The 19,113-nt window shown below is 51.8% G+C and overlaps 7 protein-coding genes across 7 annotated transcripts; 2 read left to right on the top strand and 5 right to left on the bottom strand.

Moving 5' to 3' along the window:
* Positions 1-1,140: 1,140 nt before the first annotated feature.
* VTS1 (Flap-structured DNA-binding and RNA-binding protein) lies at positions 1,141-3,078 on the top strand (the record flags this gene model as incomplete). The annotated part of the gene is made up of 3 exons (XM_051470395.1): positions 1,141-1,642; positions 1,692-2,974; positions 3,031-3,078. The coding sequence occupies 3 exons, from the start codon at positions 1,141-1,143 to the stop codon at positions 3,076-3,078; spliced, it is 1,833 nt and encodes a 610-aa protein (XP_051325883.1).
* A 3,408-nt stretch (positions 3,079-6,486) lies between these two features.
* Positions 6,487-8,122, top strand: J4E85_006156 (uncharacterized protein; the record flags this gene model as incomplete). The annotated part of the gene is made up of 4 exons (XM_051470396.1): positions 6,487-6,665; positions 6,766-7,723; positions 7,805-7,843; positions 7,901-8,122. 4 exons carry the CDS (start codon positions 6,487-6,489, stop codon positions 8,120-8,122), a joined length of 1,398 nt encoding a protein of 465 aa, XP_051325884.1.
* A 266-nt stretch (positions 8,123-8,388) lies between these two features.
* J4E85_006157 (uncharacterized protein) lies at positions 8,389-9,564 on the bottom strand (the record flags this gene model as incomplete). The annotated part of the gene is made up of 1 exon (XM_051470397.1): positions 8,389-9,564. The coding sequence occupies one exon, from the start codon at positions 9,562-9,564 to the stop codon at positions 8,389-8,391; it is 1,176 nt and encodes a 391-aa protein (XP_051325885.1).
* A 284-nt stretch (positions 9,565-9,848) lies between these two features.
* Positions 9,849-10,806, bottom strand: J4E85_006158 (uncharacterized protein; the record flags this gene model as incomplete). Its single annotated transcript, XM_051470398.1, has 2 exons — positions 9,849-10,689; positions 10,742-10,806. The coding sequence occupies 2 exons, from the start codon at positions 10,804-10,806 to the stop codon at positions 9,849-9,851; spliced, it is 906 nt and encodes a 301-aa protein (XP_051325886.1).
* A 714-nt stretch (positions 10,807-11,520) lies between these two features.
* On the bottom strand, positions 11,521-12,639 carry J4E85_006159 (uncharacterized protein; the record flags this gene model as incomplete). Its single annotated transcript, XM_051470399.1, has 1 exon — positions 11,521-12,639. The coding sequence occupies one exon, from the start codon at positions 12,637-12,639 to the stop codon at positions 11,521-11,523; it is 1,119 nt and encodes a 372-aa protein (XP_051325887.1).
* A 742-nt stretch (positions 12,640-13,381) lies between these two features.
* On the bottom strand, positions 13,382-13,976 carry J4E85_006160 (uncharacterized protein; the record flags this gene model as incomplete). Its single annotated transcript, XM_051470400.1, has 2 exons — positions 13,382-13,463; positions 13,528-13,976. 2 exons carry the CDS (start codon positions 13,974-13,976, stop codon positions 13,382-13,384), a joined length of 531 nt encoding a protein of 176 aa, XP_051325888.1.
* A 1,326-nt stretch (positions 13,977-15,302) lies between these two features.
* Positions 15,303-16,337, bottom strand: J4E85_006161 (uncharacterized protein; the record flags this gene model as incomplete). The annotated part of the gene is made up of 3 exons (XM_051470401.1): positions 15,303-16,014; positions 16,068-16,123; positions 16,167-16,337. 3 exons carry the CDS (start codon positions 16,335-16,337, stop codon positions 15,303-15,305), a joined length of 939 nt encoding a protein of 312 aa, XP_051325889.1.
* Positions 16,338-19,113: the final 2,776 nt, after the last annotated feature.

Genomic DNA, 19,113 nt, shown 5'->3' on the forward strand with positions numbered 1-19,113 from the left:
CTACTAAGTTATCTTTATCAATCACCCTCATCCACTTCAGGCTGCATCGTACCTTCATTCACCCCAGGCCTGTTCGCGGAGCGTTGGAGCGCTTTCAATGCACGTTTGATGGCACGTATCTAACCATTTGAGGTTAGCGCATGCACCTGCGGGCATCAGATGTCGGATCAGGCAACAGTGGGTCGTCTCAGACGCTCCTGCAATGATAGAACACGACCTGGAGAGGCACAACTTCTGTATCCGTGGACCCGAACGACTAGTGTTAGCAGCGGGCAGTGCATGAACACGTCTCGGGAAGAATTCCTTTTGTTTCTCGGAGCGTTTGACGGCGCGGCTCGCCAATAAGAAGCACGGCACCGCAGAAGCTGTTACAAACGGTGCGCTTCTGGCCGTCTATGCTATCGTGTGGCTAGCACGCTGTCGACGCGTTTGCTCGACTCGAAACGGCCACAGTGCCACAGTCGGTCAACTGGTGGGTGGGCGTGTGGAGGTGTACCATGGGGAGAGGCGAGGGATTCACAGACAGCTGCAGCCGTGACCGCCCTTGACACAATCGGAGATAGCCATGGACGCCATCCAAACAGAAGGCTTGTAGTCACGTATGCCGCGACTATCTGTAACAGCTGAGGACCAGGCTAGATCTGGCGAGCCGTTGCTTCAGCCTTGCGCAGGGTTCCGTGATTGGGCGCGCTAACCCAACGCCGCGGGCTTTTCGACGGACTCCTGGCAGCGAACACTCCTCTGGCCGTCTTCACACTCGACCTCCTGTCGCTGAGCTTCCCTTCTTTGTACCTTGATATATTACGCTGTCTCTTCTTATTGCCCGGCCTGCCTGTGCATCGCAGCAGACCGCATCCCTGCACAAGTGTCAGCCTCCCGCGAAACTCATCGAGCTCTCCTTTGAGGCACAGGCAAGTTCGCGCTCCTACGAGCGTCCGACGTTATACTGACTTGAGGCAGCTGGGACTGCAGGAGAAGACTCGTGTGCAAGCATCAATACCTTCCTTCGTGCTCCCGCCCAGTCTACACTGTACGTGTGCCAGCATCCGGTCTGCGAGCACTTGGGCCGGCCGTACTGACAAGTTGCCAGAATTTCACCCTCTACACTTCAACCCGCCGTCGACCACTTTCACCGCCGCCATGTCTGCCAGCCACATCGCCGCCAACAGGAACAGCACCCCCGAGGGTTCCAGCTCGCTCCGTCCCCCGCAAGCCCGAACCTCCCTCGGCGCCAACCACCACCTCCGTGCCTCAGCTGATCTAGGTGGCTTCCCCTCCCCGCTTGCCAACCGTGGCATTCGTCCCGCGTCTGAAATCTACTTCGGGCGCAACAACACGCAGTCGGGCAACCCGGATGAGATGGAGCGCGCTGCTCAGCAGTGGCTCGCCGACATCGATCAATATGAGAACACACTCGAAGAGATGGCGACAGCCACTCTTGACCAGGACTTCAAAGACGAGCTGAGCGCTATTGAGCAGTGGTTCCGCGTCCTTAGTGAGGCCGAGAGAACTGCAGCCCTCTACGCTCTCCTCCAGCAGACGACACAGGTGCAGATTCGCTTCTTCATCCAAGTCTTGCAGCAGATGTCCAAGAACGTGCCCATGTCGGGCGTTCTGTCCCCTGCCAACTTTGGAGAGAAAGGTGAGCTTGACAACACTCACAGGCTACTTTTCATGCTGACGAGCGCTAGATCCCATGACGCAGAAACTGAGCGATGCCATGAGCAAGCTCGGCACTGGCGAAAACCGTCATTCCATGGGCCTCGGCCGTCCGCCGCCATCCCCGGGTGCTGGAAAACGCAACTCGGGCTTGGAGACATCCCAGATCAACCGCATGTTCCCGGACGCCGCGGCTGCCATCGCCAAGCAGAAGGCTGAGTTCACCGATGTTGTCGGTGTTGCGCCGGCGTCCAACCGCAATAGCACCGTTGGAGATCGTACTTCTCTAGCGGCTCCCACCATCTCCGCCCCTGAGGACAGCAAGAGAGAGAACAATGCTCCGCCAGCATCACCCTGGAACGAGGGCGCGAACCGTCCCAAGTCTTCGGGCCAGCAGCAGCACCAGCAGCCACCGATGGGCCAATTCACTCAGCCACCTCCATCCGCCGGTCTTCGATCTCCACGTCTTCCTCTCCAGAACGATAGCAACAATGTCCAGACCACCACTTTGAACGCTCTCGAGGCCAACTCCTCCAACATGCCGCTCCTTTCGCCTTCTTACAACCCAGGTGGAAGCTGGGCTTCCCAGTTGAGCACTCCCATGGTCGCCAATTTCCAACAGTCGAACAACCAGGCCGATATGGTCGCGAACGCTACTGCTATGAAACTGGCCGCGTTGTCTACAGTCAACAACCGCATCCAGCTGGACGATGTACGCAAATTCCGCCGCGCCCGATCTTCTGACAACGGACCCATGTCCCCCGGCATGCCTCAGATGGGCAACGGAAACATCCTGATGACAAACGAGCTTGGCCAAGTATTGACACCACAGCAAGCGGCTGCTCTTCAGGCCCAGCAATTGGCTGCTATGCAAGGCCGCCGATCTCGCCCCAGCTCCCCCGGCTTCGCAATGCAGGGTCAGGGCATGGGTGCCATGGGCAACTTCACATCGCCTCAAGCTAACGGGTTCTTGGCTGCTGACTACGGCGGCGGCATGATGAACAACGGTATGGGCGCTCTCAACCTTGCTCAGTTTGGTCTTGCCGGCGGCAGTAATGAAGGTCATGGCTTCCTCGGCGACAACATTGATCGCGGTCGATCTCCCCGAGGCCGTCGCGGCAGCTCCAAGCCCCCGGAGGATCCTACCGACCCTGGTCTGCTTTCGGACATTCCCAACTGGCTTCGGAGTCTCCGTCTGCACAAGTACACAGACAACCTGAAGGATCTCAAGTGGCAGGAGCTTATCGAGCTCGATGACGAAGGCTTGGAGAAGCGTGGAGTCAATGCTCTTGGTGCACGTAGGAAGATGCTCAAGGTATGCAACGCCATTCTTCTAATGTACGGAACCCGATAACTAACATTGTATTGCAGGTCTTTGAACAGGTCAAAGAGGCTCAAGATCACGGCAAGCTGCGTTAAGCTCGCGGCTTCTTCATTCTGCTTCATCGCCTTCGATTATAGATATACGACCGAAAAGCGACAACCCCAGCTGGTACGGTTTATTGGCCGTCAGGTCTGGAACGCATATGATTACATGTTTTGTGCATTGAGACCAGAGACTTGGATGTTGCTACGTTGGCCTGTCGTATCACGAAGGCTGATTGTGGGTTTATAGTGCGATTATTTCTAGTTTATTGTAGTAGGGTAGAAAGGCTTGCGAATGTACGGGATTAATAGTGACACTATGTGTGTCAGTTGAACTCTTGAATGTGTCGCACCCGAGTGCTTTCTGTTCATGCCTAAACCGTGTTGAGAATTTGTGGTTTTCAACGTAACATCTTAATGAAGAGGGAGCGGCCCCCAATGCTGATGCTCATCCGACTCTTGCCGACTCGGCAGGCGCCCAACTTGACACGCTGTGTAACCAGTCAGATCAGCCCTACGCGTCGTGCTCGTCTTCCACTCACCGGAATGTATGATTATTTTTGGATAATCTTGACTTTGACCTTCCATGGTTGGCGCGCAAGATCTCCTTTGGCGGTGTCCCCAATTACGGCCGTGATCCCATCGCAACCTACGCTCTTCCTCTTGTTTTCCTTCAACCATGGAGCTATCGTCGGATCCGAAACGAATTGAACGAGTAGTGCTGGCCTGTATCCAGTGCCGCAATAGACACGTAAAGTGTGACTCCACACAACCCGCCTGCAACCGATGCAGGCGCGACGGGAAAGAATGCATCTATCAAAAATCTAGAAGAGGAGGTCTCAGCAAAGCTGCACTCGCGGAGCGACGTCTACGACTGCAACAAGAACCCAAAAACTTGACCAGCGGAAAAGTTCAGTTACCAGCGCCATCCCCATCCGACCAGTCTAGCCTGGGATCCTTTGAGAGCGGTTCATCAGGTTCTTCCATACCTTTTCGTGAACGGAACGTTACCCAGCAAAGTCGAATGATTTTCCAAGTCGACAATGAACGACTCATCGATTTGTACTTCGAATATTTCTGGTCTTCATGGCCAGTTGTACTGCCTCTCCACTATCTGCAAGCCAGGCGCCTGCACGGGAACCATGGAATGACCACACTAATATCCGTCTTGGAATGGATCGGATCAATCTACGCCCCTTGGACTCCATCGAAACCCTACCACATGACAGCATTAGAAGCTGTCACGTCGCCCGACCTGGCGCATACACCATTCAATGTTCAAGCGCTGCTGCTATTTGCTCTCGCTGAGTTCCACAGCATTTCCAGAGCCGAGGCTCGTAAGCATCTGGATAAAGCTATCACAATTGCATTGGAATTGCGTATGAACGAAAGAGACTTTGCTCGAGCGTATGGGGAAGGTAGCGGTGTACTGGAAGAGTGTTGGAGGCGAACGTTTTACGTACTCTATATTGTGGATCAAAACTTCGCCCTTGTCACCAACACGCCCTTCTACACACTACTTCTCACATCGAACAACGTTGATTTGCCATGCGATGATGAATACTTTGAGTCAGGGGTATGTCGAGATGCTGCCCAGATAGAGGTGAGAGCTGACATGAGCAGAACATCCCGCCTGTGATGACGTGGGCGGAGTACCAGACCCGTGAGTTCGCAGAAATTGAGATTGTTTATTCCTCAATCGTATATCTTTACGACATCGGAATGGTCATCGCTGGCAGTAAGTACAGACCACAGGTGGACGTACCCAATGAAAGCCGTTATCTACTTCGTATGATGCCTAACAGTTCCAGCCATGAAGTCTTTTATCGACACTGCTATATTTAGCGAAACGATGACCGAGAACTGCGACATGAAATTGGCGATTTGGTCGGCGATGCTGCCGGCTTGTAAGAAAGACCCGCTTCGACCAGATGGTCAAGTAGATGAGGTGATGTATGCCACACCGTCAGCCGGACGAAAACATGATCGCTAACGATACGTACAACAGGTACATGGCACATATGTGTGCTGCAATGTAATTCGTTCCTTCATGCACTGCTACTGTTACGCTAACAAAGACAGAGTCATCTCAACACTGCATAGGCCCTTCTCGTCACTACCTCACCTTCCTGAAGAGATGACCACGCAGTCTTTTCTGCCTCCTTCTCCCTTTACGCTGACACCAAAAACTGGGCGAAACACACATACCGCACGTGTGCTCAAGGCGACCGAAATGCATACCAAACTCCTCGCAATACCATGCGCTCTCGAAAAGCACAATGTTTTTATTATGTGCCTAACCGCGCAACTCGCGGCAGCACAAGTGTCTGTATGTACCTATCTATTGGATGGGCACGCGCTGTCGATAGCGCGGGATCGTGTGCGTCTCAGCATCGGCTTTCTGAACACAATGGGAACTATATGGCCACTTGGAATGAAAATGGCGAAGGAGGTTCGTGCGATCGCACGGTCAAATCTTGCCGGTACCTGCGTCCAGCATACCGTGAGCGTGGATATGGAACCTGCAGTGGCTGAGATCGACTTTCCGCGCGACGACTTGGGGTGGCCTGTTGATCCCTCAGCGCAGATCGACATATACTCTGGCATCGTACTGCCTATCGATTGGGATACGACGCCCTTTAGTTATCCGTCGCTGACATCGTCTGAGTTGGTATGAGGGCGTCTGTCTGCTTGAGAATGGCAATCCCCACTCAAATGGTATCAATTAGTGATTAGCTCGTGTTGTGGAACGCGTTCAGGATCAGCGCTGATCTGCACAACAAAGTGTGATGTGATGCAATCGCGTCTCCAAGTCCTGTTGGAGCAATTGTTTGGTCAGACAGGACTAATCGCATTGCCTAAGCGATGCATGACAGCGGACTAACGCGACGAACATGTCAAACCACACCGGATGCCTGTCCCCACCACTTTCCTCAAAAAGGCACGCGAGCACCCCCATCCTTTGTCTGATATCTCCCCCAACCTTGGAACATTGGCAGGCAATAGGCCACAGCGACGCGTGTGGTTCGTTATCAGTTGCCCAGCAGTCGTATCTGTGTTACCGGCAGGGTAGCCGTCAACGTCATACCACAAACCGTTAGCTCCGTGCTCCATTGGCTCCAGCCCCCCGCCATGGATCTGCCCGCGGGCGACATGTTCAGAGTGGGCCCCCTTGCAGACTCGTCCGATGTCGAAGCCGTAGGCCGTCGACGAATTTAAAGCATGAGCATTTCCCTTCCGTGGCAAAGTCGTGGAGATTCTACGTGATGACGGATCAGAATTTCGGCCGGATGCATTAAGAACGCGACGCTCGCTGCTTTTTTCTTCACCATCCCTTCCTCACGCAATTGCCGCCATCTTGCGTTTTTGACGCGATAACCGTTTTTCCTGACGTGGAGTCATCGATCATCATCGTTGCTTAATTCTCCGAGCCACTATTAGGCGAGGACGCCTGACGACACCATGAGCGACATCGAGAAACAGTACGACCCGGCTGTGCCTGATGCTGCGAAAGAGAGCGATGAGATTGGCAGGCAGCTAGAGGGCATCGATCCCGTTTTGGAAGCGAAAATCGTGCGCAAGCTGGATCTTTTCGTCATTCCGGTGGTTATGCTGCTGTACTTGCTCAGTTTTCTGGACAGGTGAGTTTGGATCTTTCTGATTAGTGCGTCGTCTATCCAGACTGGATGCGATTGGGAGTCTGCAGCAGCTTGTACGAGAAATTTGCTTACGCGATTGCAGAGTCAACATCGGTAACGCCCGTCTATATGGTCTACAAGAAGATCTAAATATGGGAGATTCTCAATTCCAGACAGCCGTCTCCATTCTGTTCGTCACGTATATCCTGTCCGAGGTACCATCGAATCTGGTGCTGAAGAAACTTACGCCCTCGCGATGGATAGCCTTTATCACTGTCGCATGGGGTATCATCGCGACCTTGACCGGTATCGTGCAGAGCTACGGCGGTTTAATTGCATGTCGTCTTCTTCTTGGCGCCGTGGAAGGAGGGTTGTTCCCCGGAATGGCCATTTACTTGACATTCTTCTACACCAAGCGCGAACTTGCTCTACGCATCGGATACCTCTTCGTCTCTGCTGCCCTAGCTGGAGCCTGCGGCGGACTACTTGCGTACGCTATTGGACATATGGATGGTACGGCTGGCCTGCGCGGATGGCGCTGGATCATGATCATCGAAGGTATTCCTACCTTCATCCTGGGTATCGCGACCTGGTTCATCCTGCCAGACACCCCGGAAACTGCCTACTTCTTTACCGCTGAAGAGAAGGCTTTCGCAGCCGCTCGCCTCAAGCGTCAGACAGGTTACACCAAGAAAGCAGCGGAGTTCCACTGGGAGGATGTAAGGAAGTGCGTCAAGGACTGGAAAGTCTGGGTATTCTGCTTTGCGCAATTCGGAAGCGATACCATGCTTTACGGCTACTCTACCTTCCTGCCGACGATCATCAGGTCAATCAACACTACCGCCAGCAGCGCGATGGTGCAGGTCCTTACGATTCCGTGCTATGCACTGGGTGCCATTACCTACCTGGTTGTTGCGCGTTTCTCCGATAAACAGCAGAAGCGTGGATTTTACAGCATATTGCTCGGCGTGGTGAGCATCGTCGGATACGCCATGTTGATCAGCGATGCCAGTTCAGGCGTTCATTACGCTGGCTGCTTCCTTGTCGCAATGGGCTTGTATGTATGTGTTGGTCTGCCATTAGCTTGGCTACCTACAAACCTGCCACGATATGGAAAGAGGACCACTGCGACAGGGCTGCAGTTAAGCATCGGTAACTGTGCGGGTATTATGAGTGCTTTTGTAAGTCTATTCGTAATTACTTGGCTCCATGTAGAAACGCTGCTAACGGATCGCTAGATCTATCCCACGGCTGATCGCCCCCGCTTCGTCAAGGGTCATGGTATCACTATGGCTATGGTGGCTTTTGCTTGTATATGCTACGCTGTCATGTGGTTCCATCTTGGGCGCATCAACTCGAGACGTGAGAAGGGTGAGGAAGAGCATCTGGTTGAAGGGATGAGCGATGAGGATATTGCAGAGATGGGCGATGACAGCCCACGATTCAGATACACGATTTAGGGGAACATAGTACTGAATTTACGGGCACATGCTAGCCTTCATTGTTAATACTCGTCTTTGGTTGTCATTACCAAGCTCTTGGCCTAGCTGCGACTTGCACGCAGGTATCCAGTAAAAGCTTCGAGTTGCAGGACTCTACAAGATTCCTCCTTTCCTGTGTTGTAATCTACCATCTCAGTGTATCGTGAAGGGCCTCGTACAACACTTCCTCTCACAAATCTCAGCAACATTTGCAGACACACTCCACGCTACTCGTTCGCGACATCTCAGCTGTTGCTGGTGTCTTTGGCGGTCTTCTTGTTATCCTTTATGCTGTAGATCTCCGGATGTGTCAGCCAAGGAGGCTGGACCTTCGCTTTATTCGTGTCCGGACTAGGACGCGCTTCAAGCATGGCCTTAAGTAAGTCGTTCGTGAAGTCGGTCCCCAGGCTCGCATTCATGTCATCAGCCGCCCCCTCAGAATCGCCGTGCCACACCCAGAAGTCGACCAGCAATTTACGAAGAGGCGAGTGCTTTATCGTGCGCTTATAGGCCGTCCTGATAGTCCGGTCACCGGGAAAACAGTCTGCTTGCTCCACGCACTCGATCAAACATTGCAGTACTGCGTTATGAAATGTGGTATCCATGAGCTTCTCTCCAAGTATGTACGACTGAATCAGTGAATGATAATCCACGTTCTCGTGTTTGCGAACGTCCGTATCCGAGTCACTGGAGGGCGTGATCTCGACGGCGATCTTCCCACTGTACAACCATTGCACATACAAATGGAAGATTTCTGGAAGCTCGTCAGAAAGATCTGTAGGTCGCGGTGTTGGACCAGTCCATTCTGGCTTCGTTGCATTTTGGAAGAAGGCGGATGTCTTGCAGAGAACGCTTTTGTGGACATGGAAGATGCGTTGGTCGGAGATTCCTGAGTCGATATCGCTGTCGTCATCGCTGTCGTCACTTTCGTTGCTGTTCTCGTCGCTCTCTTTGTCAATTGCGCCGTCCTTGTCGGAGTCTGTGCCAGCACCCTTGTCGTCACCCTGGACAAGAACTACGTTTTGCTTCTCGAGTTCTCCTGCACCTTGTCCATCTTCTTGGTTCATATTATCAGCAAGATCTCCCGCACGTTGCTGCTCGCCTTCCTTCTTGCCGCAATTTTCGCATGCTGCACTCGGTTGGACTGGATCGTCGCCACTCCCGACCTTGACCATGAGTATTTCGCTGCTTACACTATGCCGTGTTAGGATCGTTCCAAGAATCATGTGCATGTAGAACCTACTCAAGTAAATCGCGAGAATCAGCGACACCCCGAGGGAGAAGCTTTCTTCGCTTCGCTGGTCGATCGGTTTTGGGCGCCATTGTGGATCGATCAAGTCTTTGGAAGTCGATTGACGGCGTGAGAAGTGCGAAAGGATGTTTGATTGCACCGCGGACCACAGTTTGAGGTGAGAGCGCATCGTCGCTAGTCCGGTTTTTGGTTAGCGCTGCGCGTTTGTCCGCAGTGAAGGAACCGTCCACGGGTGTTGTGATTGCTCCCGGGGCGGGCAATTTCGACCCCATCAAGACTGGGATATTCTTGGCGCAACGCCAGCGTATTGAGATTAGCTTACATCGAGTACACTTGAGCATTCTTATCCTTTTGCTGCAACAAGTTATGCGGAATCAAAACGTAAACAATGGTACGTAAGAGGCTGACGTGTAGTAGTCCTTCCTTGTCTTTGTTCGATAACGTTTACATAGTTTATGCAGGAGCTCCCCCTCTTTTCTTATCATCGGGAATCTCGCAGAAGTATCTCGTCTGGGTTTGTGGGCAAGCCCATTGATTCATGTGTTTGCATTTGCAGCTCGATCCAGGCTTTTGTCGTTTCACCGCCAACGTAGCTACTAGATCATTGGTAAACTCTTCACCAGCCTCCTCTACGATATTATCAAAGCTCCAAGTCTTGTCTGCTAGGGATGCCAAAATATCCAAGAGGAGCTTCCGGATCGGAGAGTTCTCCATAGTGCCTTTGTACACATCCCTAATCTTGTTCCAAGTCGGAAAAGTATGCGCGTTACTTATGCAGTCCATAAAAGCTCTGATGACAGCGTTCTGGAAGGTTGGATCCAGCATCCTGCCTCCAAAGAGATACTGTTCCAACAAGTCGTGGGTCGCCTTGTACGAACTGTTTGGAATATTTTTGTCAGGCTCTGGGCACCAATGTATTGCGATCCTGCCACTGTATAGCCACTGTAGGTACTGTTGGAAGATACCATAGTTTTCTGTGGTAAGATCGATAGGCTTTCGAGTTTGGCCCCGCCATATCTGCTTCGTAGCAGTCTGGAAGAAAGCGGACGTTTGGCATAAAACACTCGTATGTACAAATGACACACGCTCATTGTTCCGGTTCCCTGTGCCGCTTTGAATGTTGATTTGGCCCGGCATGCTGTTCAATTTATCAAGTTTGGGGGTAGGATTGAAGTAGTCCTCGATTCTTTTCTGTCGCGGATCGACCTTTGCCTCGGTCGGCCCCAGCTCGCCTGGCTCATCGTAGTTGAAATTCTTGATGCCGAGCCTGACCTTGATGATGTTGCTACTCAAGCTACGGTTGATTTGTCAGAATTCCATGAGCTCAAGGTTAATGGGCCTCGTACTCGGGTAGCTTGCTTAAAGTGTGCGCACTCTTCGGGATCATAGGGCGCTTTTCCGGAGGTGCCATCTCACTGAATGGATATAGATCGGGCTTATCGAAAACGTGGTTTTAAACGAGGGTCGTACACTACACTTATGATCGAGGGTAGTGCGGATGTCGCTGTGTTGCGCTCAAACCGTTTCCCAGGGGCTAAAAGGGTCGGGAGCTTGGATGGAATGTTGCAGGAGGCGTTTCAAGCGCTAACCCAACCTGGCTAACTGTCTGACGCGTCCGCGACGCGCCCGCGCACATCCTGAACGTAAACTCTCAGCCTCTTTTCCTTCCTTTGGCTGCTCTACGAAACTCTGATCATTGTGCGCACATATCTACTGAGGAAATCGGCTCCAGACATCTTCGGCTTGGAAGTGGGCAACCGACCAAATGACATAGGTACCTTCGAACATCGTAGCCACAATCATAACCAGAAAATCACTTCAAAGTGAACGATTCCACAATTCCACATCGAACAAGAGATAGTCTGCATATTCTCATATCGGCCTCGGGAGGGCAGCTTGGGCTTGAATAGACGCGATTGAACCAGGAAGCATCGAATTTGACATCCGCGAAGCTAAGCTTGAAGACATTGGAAAGCGAAACAGTTCCGTAGCCCAGACGCAGCTTACACGACAAATACGGATGTGATAGTCACCAAGCATACCATCTACCCTTTGTCTTGGCATTTTTCACGGGGAAATGGGCAACTTCCTCGCGTTTCGGCAGAACTGCAACGGTATTCCGCCTCTACGCAGCACCCTTTTGGAACCACTTCAATCCCGCGACTTCCCAATACGCCTCCACGAAGGCCTGGGGATTATCGCGTACATACTCATTGCAAGTAACAACACCGGTCTTTTTGGCACAAGACTTATCCCACTCGGCGCCTGCCCATTCGCCGCAGAAGGCAGTGTTAAAGATGATCTGAAGATCTTTGAAGCGCTCAGAAAAGTCGCAGCCAGCACCGCCGAAGTGCGCTATAGGTGTGCCCCAGGTTGATGGGTCGGGTGTCGTGGTGTTCGAAGAGAAATTATCCGTGAAGCCCGGGGAGTCGCGGGGGAAGAACCAAACTGAGATGCTGGTGGCGGCCCATTCAATGGCATAGACACCACCCTGCGCTTTGTTGAATTCGGTACCATAAGATGGGAGAGGCGCGGCATCAGTATTGTCGGAACTACCGCTACTGCCGCCACTTTGGATCCCAGGCATGGTGTCAGGAGCGTGGATAGAGCATCCGACGTTCTTCTCTTGGCCAGGTGCGGCGACGTCGCAGTCGTCGGTACTCATAAGACCAGTAAATGGCGCATTGTTATCACCACCTACAGCACCAAATCCTCCTCCAGCCGCAGTCGAGTTATCAACAACACAGCCTTTGGTTGTGTGTAAAGTAATAGAGTTGCTTTCGTAGTCGTTGACACCCTCGAGGATATCGACTTCCCCGCCATTCGGCCATTGCACTGAAGACGATAAAAGCCAAAAGGCTGGCCAAGTGCCGCATTCCGACGAAGGCATATGACGAATGTCTGCGATGAGTAGTCCATGATTCCAGCTTTTCTTGCTCTCAAGGCGAACAGAAGCGCGGCCAGTAGGGTCTTTAGTGGTATAGTCTACACCCATGAACACGGACCTTGTGTCCTCAAGGTAGCCTATTAGGCCCTGCTTGGTCGCATCTTCCTGATTCTGATAATTGACAAAGCCTTTCGTTGGGTCGGTTTCGTTGAAGAAGTCAAAGGCGGAGAAGAAGTTCTTGTAGCTAAGATCGTCTGTTAGCGTGTACTGCCTGCTGTCATTAGCATGGTCTCCGTGCGCATCTCCTAGGATGGCCAGAGCCGCCAGGGTCGTAGTAAACGATAGTTTCGTGCGCATATTTGTACCTGTGTATGTTGTTCGGCAAAGGTTTGTGGTAATGATGAGAAGTGTGTGAGAGAGAAAATGACTTTGTTCTATAGGTTAATTGTATTGACCATAATACAGTGATGCGACATTGTGGGAAGGTTGGCGTAATCCGGAAAGGACTGGTCATACCAAGTCGGAAGGCGGAAGGTGCGCCAGCACAATGCCACGCTGTTGCTATTGAGTTCACGGCTGCACAATAACCTAGCGCTTATCCAAACTCTTGATGCTTCTTTATTGCGCTGTAAGCCAACAATAGCACGGTGTTGCGAAAGTGAATGTGCCACGAGAACGACGGTTGGCGTGGTGTTGGGAGAGCATTCCATAGCATAAGGTAAGAGAATTGCATTTCGTTGGGTTTGCCATCTTCACTCTGATACGACTCAAATACAGAGAGAATGATTAGCAACACCATCGTCATCCTCAAAGTGTCACAAAAGATAAGAGATGGAGGTCACAGAAGTAGTGGAAACGGAGTAGGCCGGCCATCGATTTAGTTCATTTTGTGTGTGATATCCCAACAGTATATAGCGAGACTAGTCTCTCCCGGATTTCATCATTTGCTCGCTTTCTCGTTTCGGGATGTGATGTGAGCTTTAGAAGTCGTGAATGCGTCTGCTCTGCGCTGTCGCAGTAGCAATGGAGGAAGTGGATGGAATGTATTGAGCCACAGCATCGCAGTAAAGATCACCAACAACCAATCTTGATGGCACACTCAGCGACGCTCTTGTGTAATGTACTCGTCGAATAGGCTTGGCATGTTCTCGGCAATCGTGGTGTTATCACCATATGCGAGTCTATGAGAAGGTGAATTAGTACATCGTATCCAGGGCCTTGTCTGGTGCTTAGGGTTGCTCTTACATGATCTTCGCGGTTTCGTCCTCAACATCTGTAAGCTTGTATGTTGTGCCGTCTCCCAGAGTCATAAGGTCTGGCTTCCAGATGCAGTCTTCACTGTTGAAAACAGTGTCTTCCGACCTCTTCTTGCTGGCAAAGCTGTATCCAGCACCTGTGTACAACAAGTTGTTGACGGCTGCGCCATGGCAGACCGTGCGTGCACCATTCGAGTTCCAGGCGTGAACTAGCGTTTTGCAGTTTCCGTCTTTGTGAGATCGAGTCTGCAGGTTCCAGTTTGTGGGAATAGCGTTGAACGACCAAGCGTAGGATATACCGCCACCGGCATAGCACTGGTTGGTTTTGGCGTTCACATATACCCTCTCGGTACCTTTGCAGTGTGACTCCCCGTGCGACTTGATGTCGACAGCTGCCACTGCAGCAGCGAAAGCGAGGACGGTGTTGAGGTATTGCATATTGAAAAAGCGAGGAGAGCAATGATGTTATAGGGCTTGATGAACCTGAAGTTTGTGGACGAGAGAATGGTGATGCGAAGAGGATGCCTAGAGCTCACCCTTTTATATCTGTCTTTTCTACGCCTCGACATCCATGGGTGTGCGAGATGGGGCGCATGCGTGCTCTGTCACTCGGTGTACCCGATGTAGGATGCGAAGCTCTACATGGCGGTAAAAAGAAAGCGGTTTGGCTCCATGCGATACAAGCAAAACAATTTACAACACGAGCTTGAGGCGAGAGGACGTCGTTCCTTCGTGTCTAGGCTACGGCGCACACGGAAGGTGAGCGAAGCAAACGTAATTCGCTTAGGCCCGGGAGCTTTGATGCTTGAACTCTCGCGGAAGCCTTCTGCAAAAGCAGAAGGCGCTCATTGGGCACGGCCTTGTCAGGTCCGCAACCAGACCCACCGTTATGGGGTCTAGTTGAAGACCGCGTCGGGCGTAACTTTATACTTGTCGCCAGCGCTTGCCAACGCAACCCAAGAGAGTAACGATGTTTTACTCGGCTTTGCATACCCACTGCTGGATAAAATTAGGGACTTGATTGATCCTAACGTATGACCTTGGCTTGTTGAATATCCGGGCGCAAAGGGCATTGCCAGCCAGCGTGGTCGGCCTTTCCATGGTGTACACCAGCCCGGCACGATCCAGGAGTAGCTTTCGAACGCGCAACAGACAGATAAAAGCACTTGAAGGCGCAGCAAGGCGTATGTGGACACCATCGCTTAGATTCGGCGGACGCGCGAGTTGTTCTAGCAGACATGACCGGGACGACGGCCATATAACCTTGGAATGCAGGGAAGCGGACCTAGACCCTCTTACCGGTGATCAGGCCAGCCGGCTGCCGAAGATAAAAGGACTTGTATGCGAGAGCCACGAGAAGGATTGGTTGGAAAGGCTTGACGCAGACCGCGGAGGCGATGCAAAGCGGCTAGATGACGCCCGAGCAGCAGGAATAGAGGGCCACGTATTGCAGTCGATGTTGGCATTGTGGGACGGTTTTTTAGAAGACAGTGACTACAAGAACGCTTTGATTAGTGATGTTGCCGTGTCGTAGATCAGCGCGGATAGCGGTTGCTTGAGCCCCTTGCCATGCTTGCTAGAAGAGTAAGAGTCTGAGGTGTCTGAGGTCATGAAACGAACGCTTGACAGTTTTGGGAATTGGTATCATAGTGAAAGTCATGCCACCGAAAGGTGACAAATATCGTAAATAAATATACTGAATTAGTTAGCTATGTCTGTCGATACGTAAGGGATACCCACAAGTCCCCTTCGCCCACCGTCAGGTTATACCGCTAAACTCTCCCCTCCATCCTTTTTACTCTTCGGTACGATTTTCAGACTGAAGTCCACGTGTGGTACTCCTTGGTGTATGCTACTCGTGCTCACGATATCAATATCGCCGCAGACGTACTTCTCCACGTTGTACTCTGTAAGCCCACCGCTCACTTCAACGAGGAATTGCTTCCTGTCTCCAGTACCCCGTCCCCACTTATCCTTCAGATCTTTAGCAGCAACTTGGACACCTTCTGGGGTGAAGTTGTCTAACATGACGATGTCAGCACCAGCGGCAATCGCCTCGTCTGCCTCATCAAACGATTGGCATTCAACTTCGACTTTGATTGCAAAGCCGCCTGCTGCTTTGGCGGCTCTCACTGCATTGGTGATGCTTCCTGCGGCCACGATGTGGTTGTCTTTTAGCATCGTCATTGCACTAAGATCAACTCGATGCGCGTCCACGCCTCCAACCAGCATGCCGTACTTCTCTACAAGTCGAAAACCTGGTGTAGTCTTCCTGGTACCAGCAAGAATGTTTGGGTAACCAGCTCCTCGTAAAAGAGTAAGTAGGCGATTTGACTTGGTCGCGATGCCGGAGCAGCGGGCGAGGGTGTTGAGAGCCACGCGCTCGCCGAGAAGGAGGTGACGGACTGGGCCGCGCACAGTAGCGCAGTGGGTGATGGGTTGGAATGAAGCACCTTCTTTGACGTGCCACTCCACGCTAGTAGTTGTCAATATTGAGCTTGATCATGTAATCTGGTGAGATGAACGCACGTGCAACCTAGTTGTCGGAACACTTCATCGAAGAACGGGACGCCTGCTACTATGCCCTGTCAATGTTAGTCGGCACTTACAGTAGTCGAAAACACTCACTTCACTCTTTCCGAGCAGCTTCGCTTCCGAAAGCTCCTCGCCCACTACGAAACCACCATAATCGAAACTTGGTGTGTCCTCTTCAAGCCATTCCGAGACTAATCGCTTGTATGTTTGTGGTAGGAGGTGGGCTACAGCGCCATGAGCAGGGGCACCTTCGACTTTGGCCATGTTGGTTATCAAGTAAGACGCGTCGTGATTTGAGTGGAATGTGATCTGGGGTGTGAAGTCTCGAAGTCAAGCGTTTGTGGAGGTGGCGTGGTGAGTTGATCGGAATCTCCGTCGGAACTTATCGATTATAGCCGGCAACACCCGCGCATCGGAACGCGGCTGGGAAACCAACCTTTGGAGCTTGCGAGGCTTCCTACACAACCCGCAGGTCGTCTACGCTTATGTAGCTTACGACACGTCTGAAGACATGGAGCAGATATGCCATATGTTCACATGCTCCCCCGACCGTGTTCATTCAACCGCGTCTTCGGGTCAGCTGTTCTGAACGCGTCCAACAGCTTCCTCTCCGCCCCGTTCTCTTCGCATCGACACCACTCATCAGACTTCGCCGAAGACTATGTCACGCATAGCGCCCTCGTCGCACATATCTCGCATACAGGAATCGCTCCAGCACCTCGCGCAGAGGCCGATCTCAAGTCCACGCCTCGGGTGCCGACAACCCATCGCCAGTTAGTGGCCGCGATCTCGTCGAGCCCTCGAACAACGGATAGTCACAAGTCGAAATATTGGTCGCAGCACTTATGATGATAAGGTGCGTTATTGCGCGAGCTCTATGTCCATCGTCGACAAGGCTAGCACCAGAAGAGGGGTGCTGTCTATGGAGCCTTCGCCGGGCACGAGTAATGCCGCGTGCAATCTATCAGGCGATAGGTCTAGACATTCTTCTCACAGCCTGGTGTTGGGATTCTCCAGATATCTTCCAAGGGAGCGGTAGGTGGCGTAAATTTGACTGGCAGGTACAGTGATGTCTGCCATATAGGGTGCTGTGATGCTTGGAATGAGCTGAAGAGACCATGGAGAACTGCACGCTGGGCTTGTGTGACTACGATTTGGACAATAGGCTACTCCCATGAACGTAAAAGCGCTTCACCAGGTCATTACGTTTGCATGCATCGGACGCAACGCGAGATTTGAGTACGTCGTATTTCAGCGATGCTACGACTTCCATAATGGACCTGTGAGCCTAGACCACCGCATAGAGGGCTACCTCATCGTATGCGTATCTAGTCTGATTCCAATCCAGAACCCGACATATGTGTTTTCTTGCTCCCTGGGTTGTTCATGACGGTTCGATGATAGTGAAGTTAACTATTGAAAACACCCAGTCTTCTTCACCTCCCATCATCGCTCGCTGTCGCCACTATGGGCGCCACTCTCCTCGCCTTTTACTATCGACGGTACTTCTGCACCGTTCATGATATCGCCGAGTCGGACGTTCTTTCGAGATGTTCGTTGGACGCAGCGCTTGCACTTTTCGTCGATTGTGATACTCTTCGCCTTGTTGATTGTGCACTCGATGCCAGAGTGCTCGTGAGTGGTCGTGGACTTTAGGTGTCCGCAGTAGAAGTAAACGCGATATGTTGTGCACATCCTGGGCTAGCGTGATAAATGAGAGCAGACAAGTAGATTGGGTGTTTGGCGATGACAGGATGCAGGTAGTGGACGGCGTTTTCTGTGGAAAACAGAAACCGTGTGCCGAATGTAATGGTTTTGTAATTAGTTGCATTTGTGAAGCATGTACCAATGTGACGATTTGGTTCACATGGCAAGGTTGAAGCTGTTGAAGACTCTCTGAGTGATACGTTGTTGATCATTCCAAGGTTATAGCGTAGATGCTCAGAATCTATACGAGAGTCGTGTCTATCACCCATATCTTAATCGCAGACTGAGATCGCCGGATACCGCTACCCAAAAATCATATTTTCCGTCATGTGTACCAATCTCGTAATTACGTACGACTGTGGCCACGAGAGCAAGATCAACCTCCCCTGTGGGGAGAGGAGTTGTAAAAAGACTGCAGACCATACTAGGACAAGGCAGTACGAATGCAGACCCTGTGTAACGGAACTCATAAATCGCCTCCGTCGCGAACGTAACGAAGAGAAACAGAAGGCACGAGATGCCGGGACCGTGTCTGCTAAGATGCTTCAGCAACGGAAAGCTGAGCGTGAACAGGACTTAAAGGTAGCAACAGCAGATATCTGTGTTCACGTCGATCTCGAGACAACATTCGCCTGCGGGCATCTAGATCTAACGACATGGTCTTGTGCCACTGCCAAAACCGCAGAAGCTGCCAATCACCGATCTGTTTGGAGAAAGCTCGAGAAAGACAGGGACGAAAACTGCGGAGAATGTCTAGAGCAAGAAGAAGCTAATCGCGATGAAGCGTTCGCGCGATTAACTAGATCTCACGCTGCTGAAACAGACACAGTGCATGAGTTGAGGGAACGGTTGGACGCGCTTGAAGAAGAGAGAGATGAGCTTGCAGATAGCCTGGATTTGGTTGAAGATGAGGTTAAAGCAACTCTGGAAAAGCTACTGTCAGATGGTCAGCGCCATGCTGAAGAAGTAGATACTCAGCTTGACATCTTGGCGGTAGAGCAAGCTGAGTTCGTCCGACAAATGGATGACCAGAATATGGCATTGGAAATCGCAATCTTGGAGCTTCGAGAAGAGTTGCAAACAGCTCTCTCTAATAACGGTGCGCAAGACTCTCGACCTGTATTCGATCACCACGAAGCTGATCTTCTTGGAGTCTAAGTTGCTGGAGGCGATGTCCAAGAGTGGTCACATGATCGAATAGCCGAAACCGAGGATGATCGCGGGAACAAACCCGCCCTTAAAACGACTGCCGCGTTCGATCAGCTACCGAAGGGAAAGCCGGAGAAGCCACCCAAGCCGCCAAAGCCCACGCATCTATAGCATCATCAGCTTC

The sequence above is a fragment of the Alternaria conjuncta genome (assembly GCF_024043145.1).
Source record: "Alternaria conjuncta strain BMP 0040 chromosome Unknown scaffold_8, whole genome shotgun sequence".
Classification (NCBI taxonomy): Eukaryota; Fungi; Ascomycota; class Dothideomycetes; order Pleosporales; family Pleosporaceae; genus Alternaria; species Alternaria conjuncta.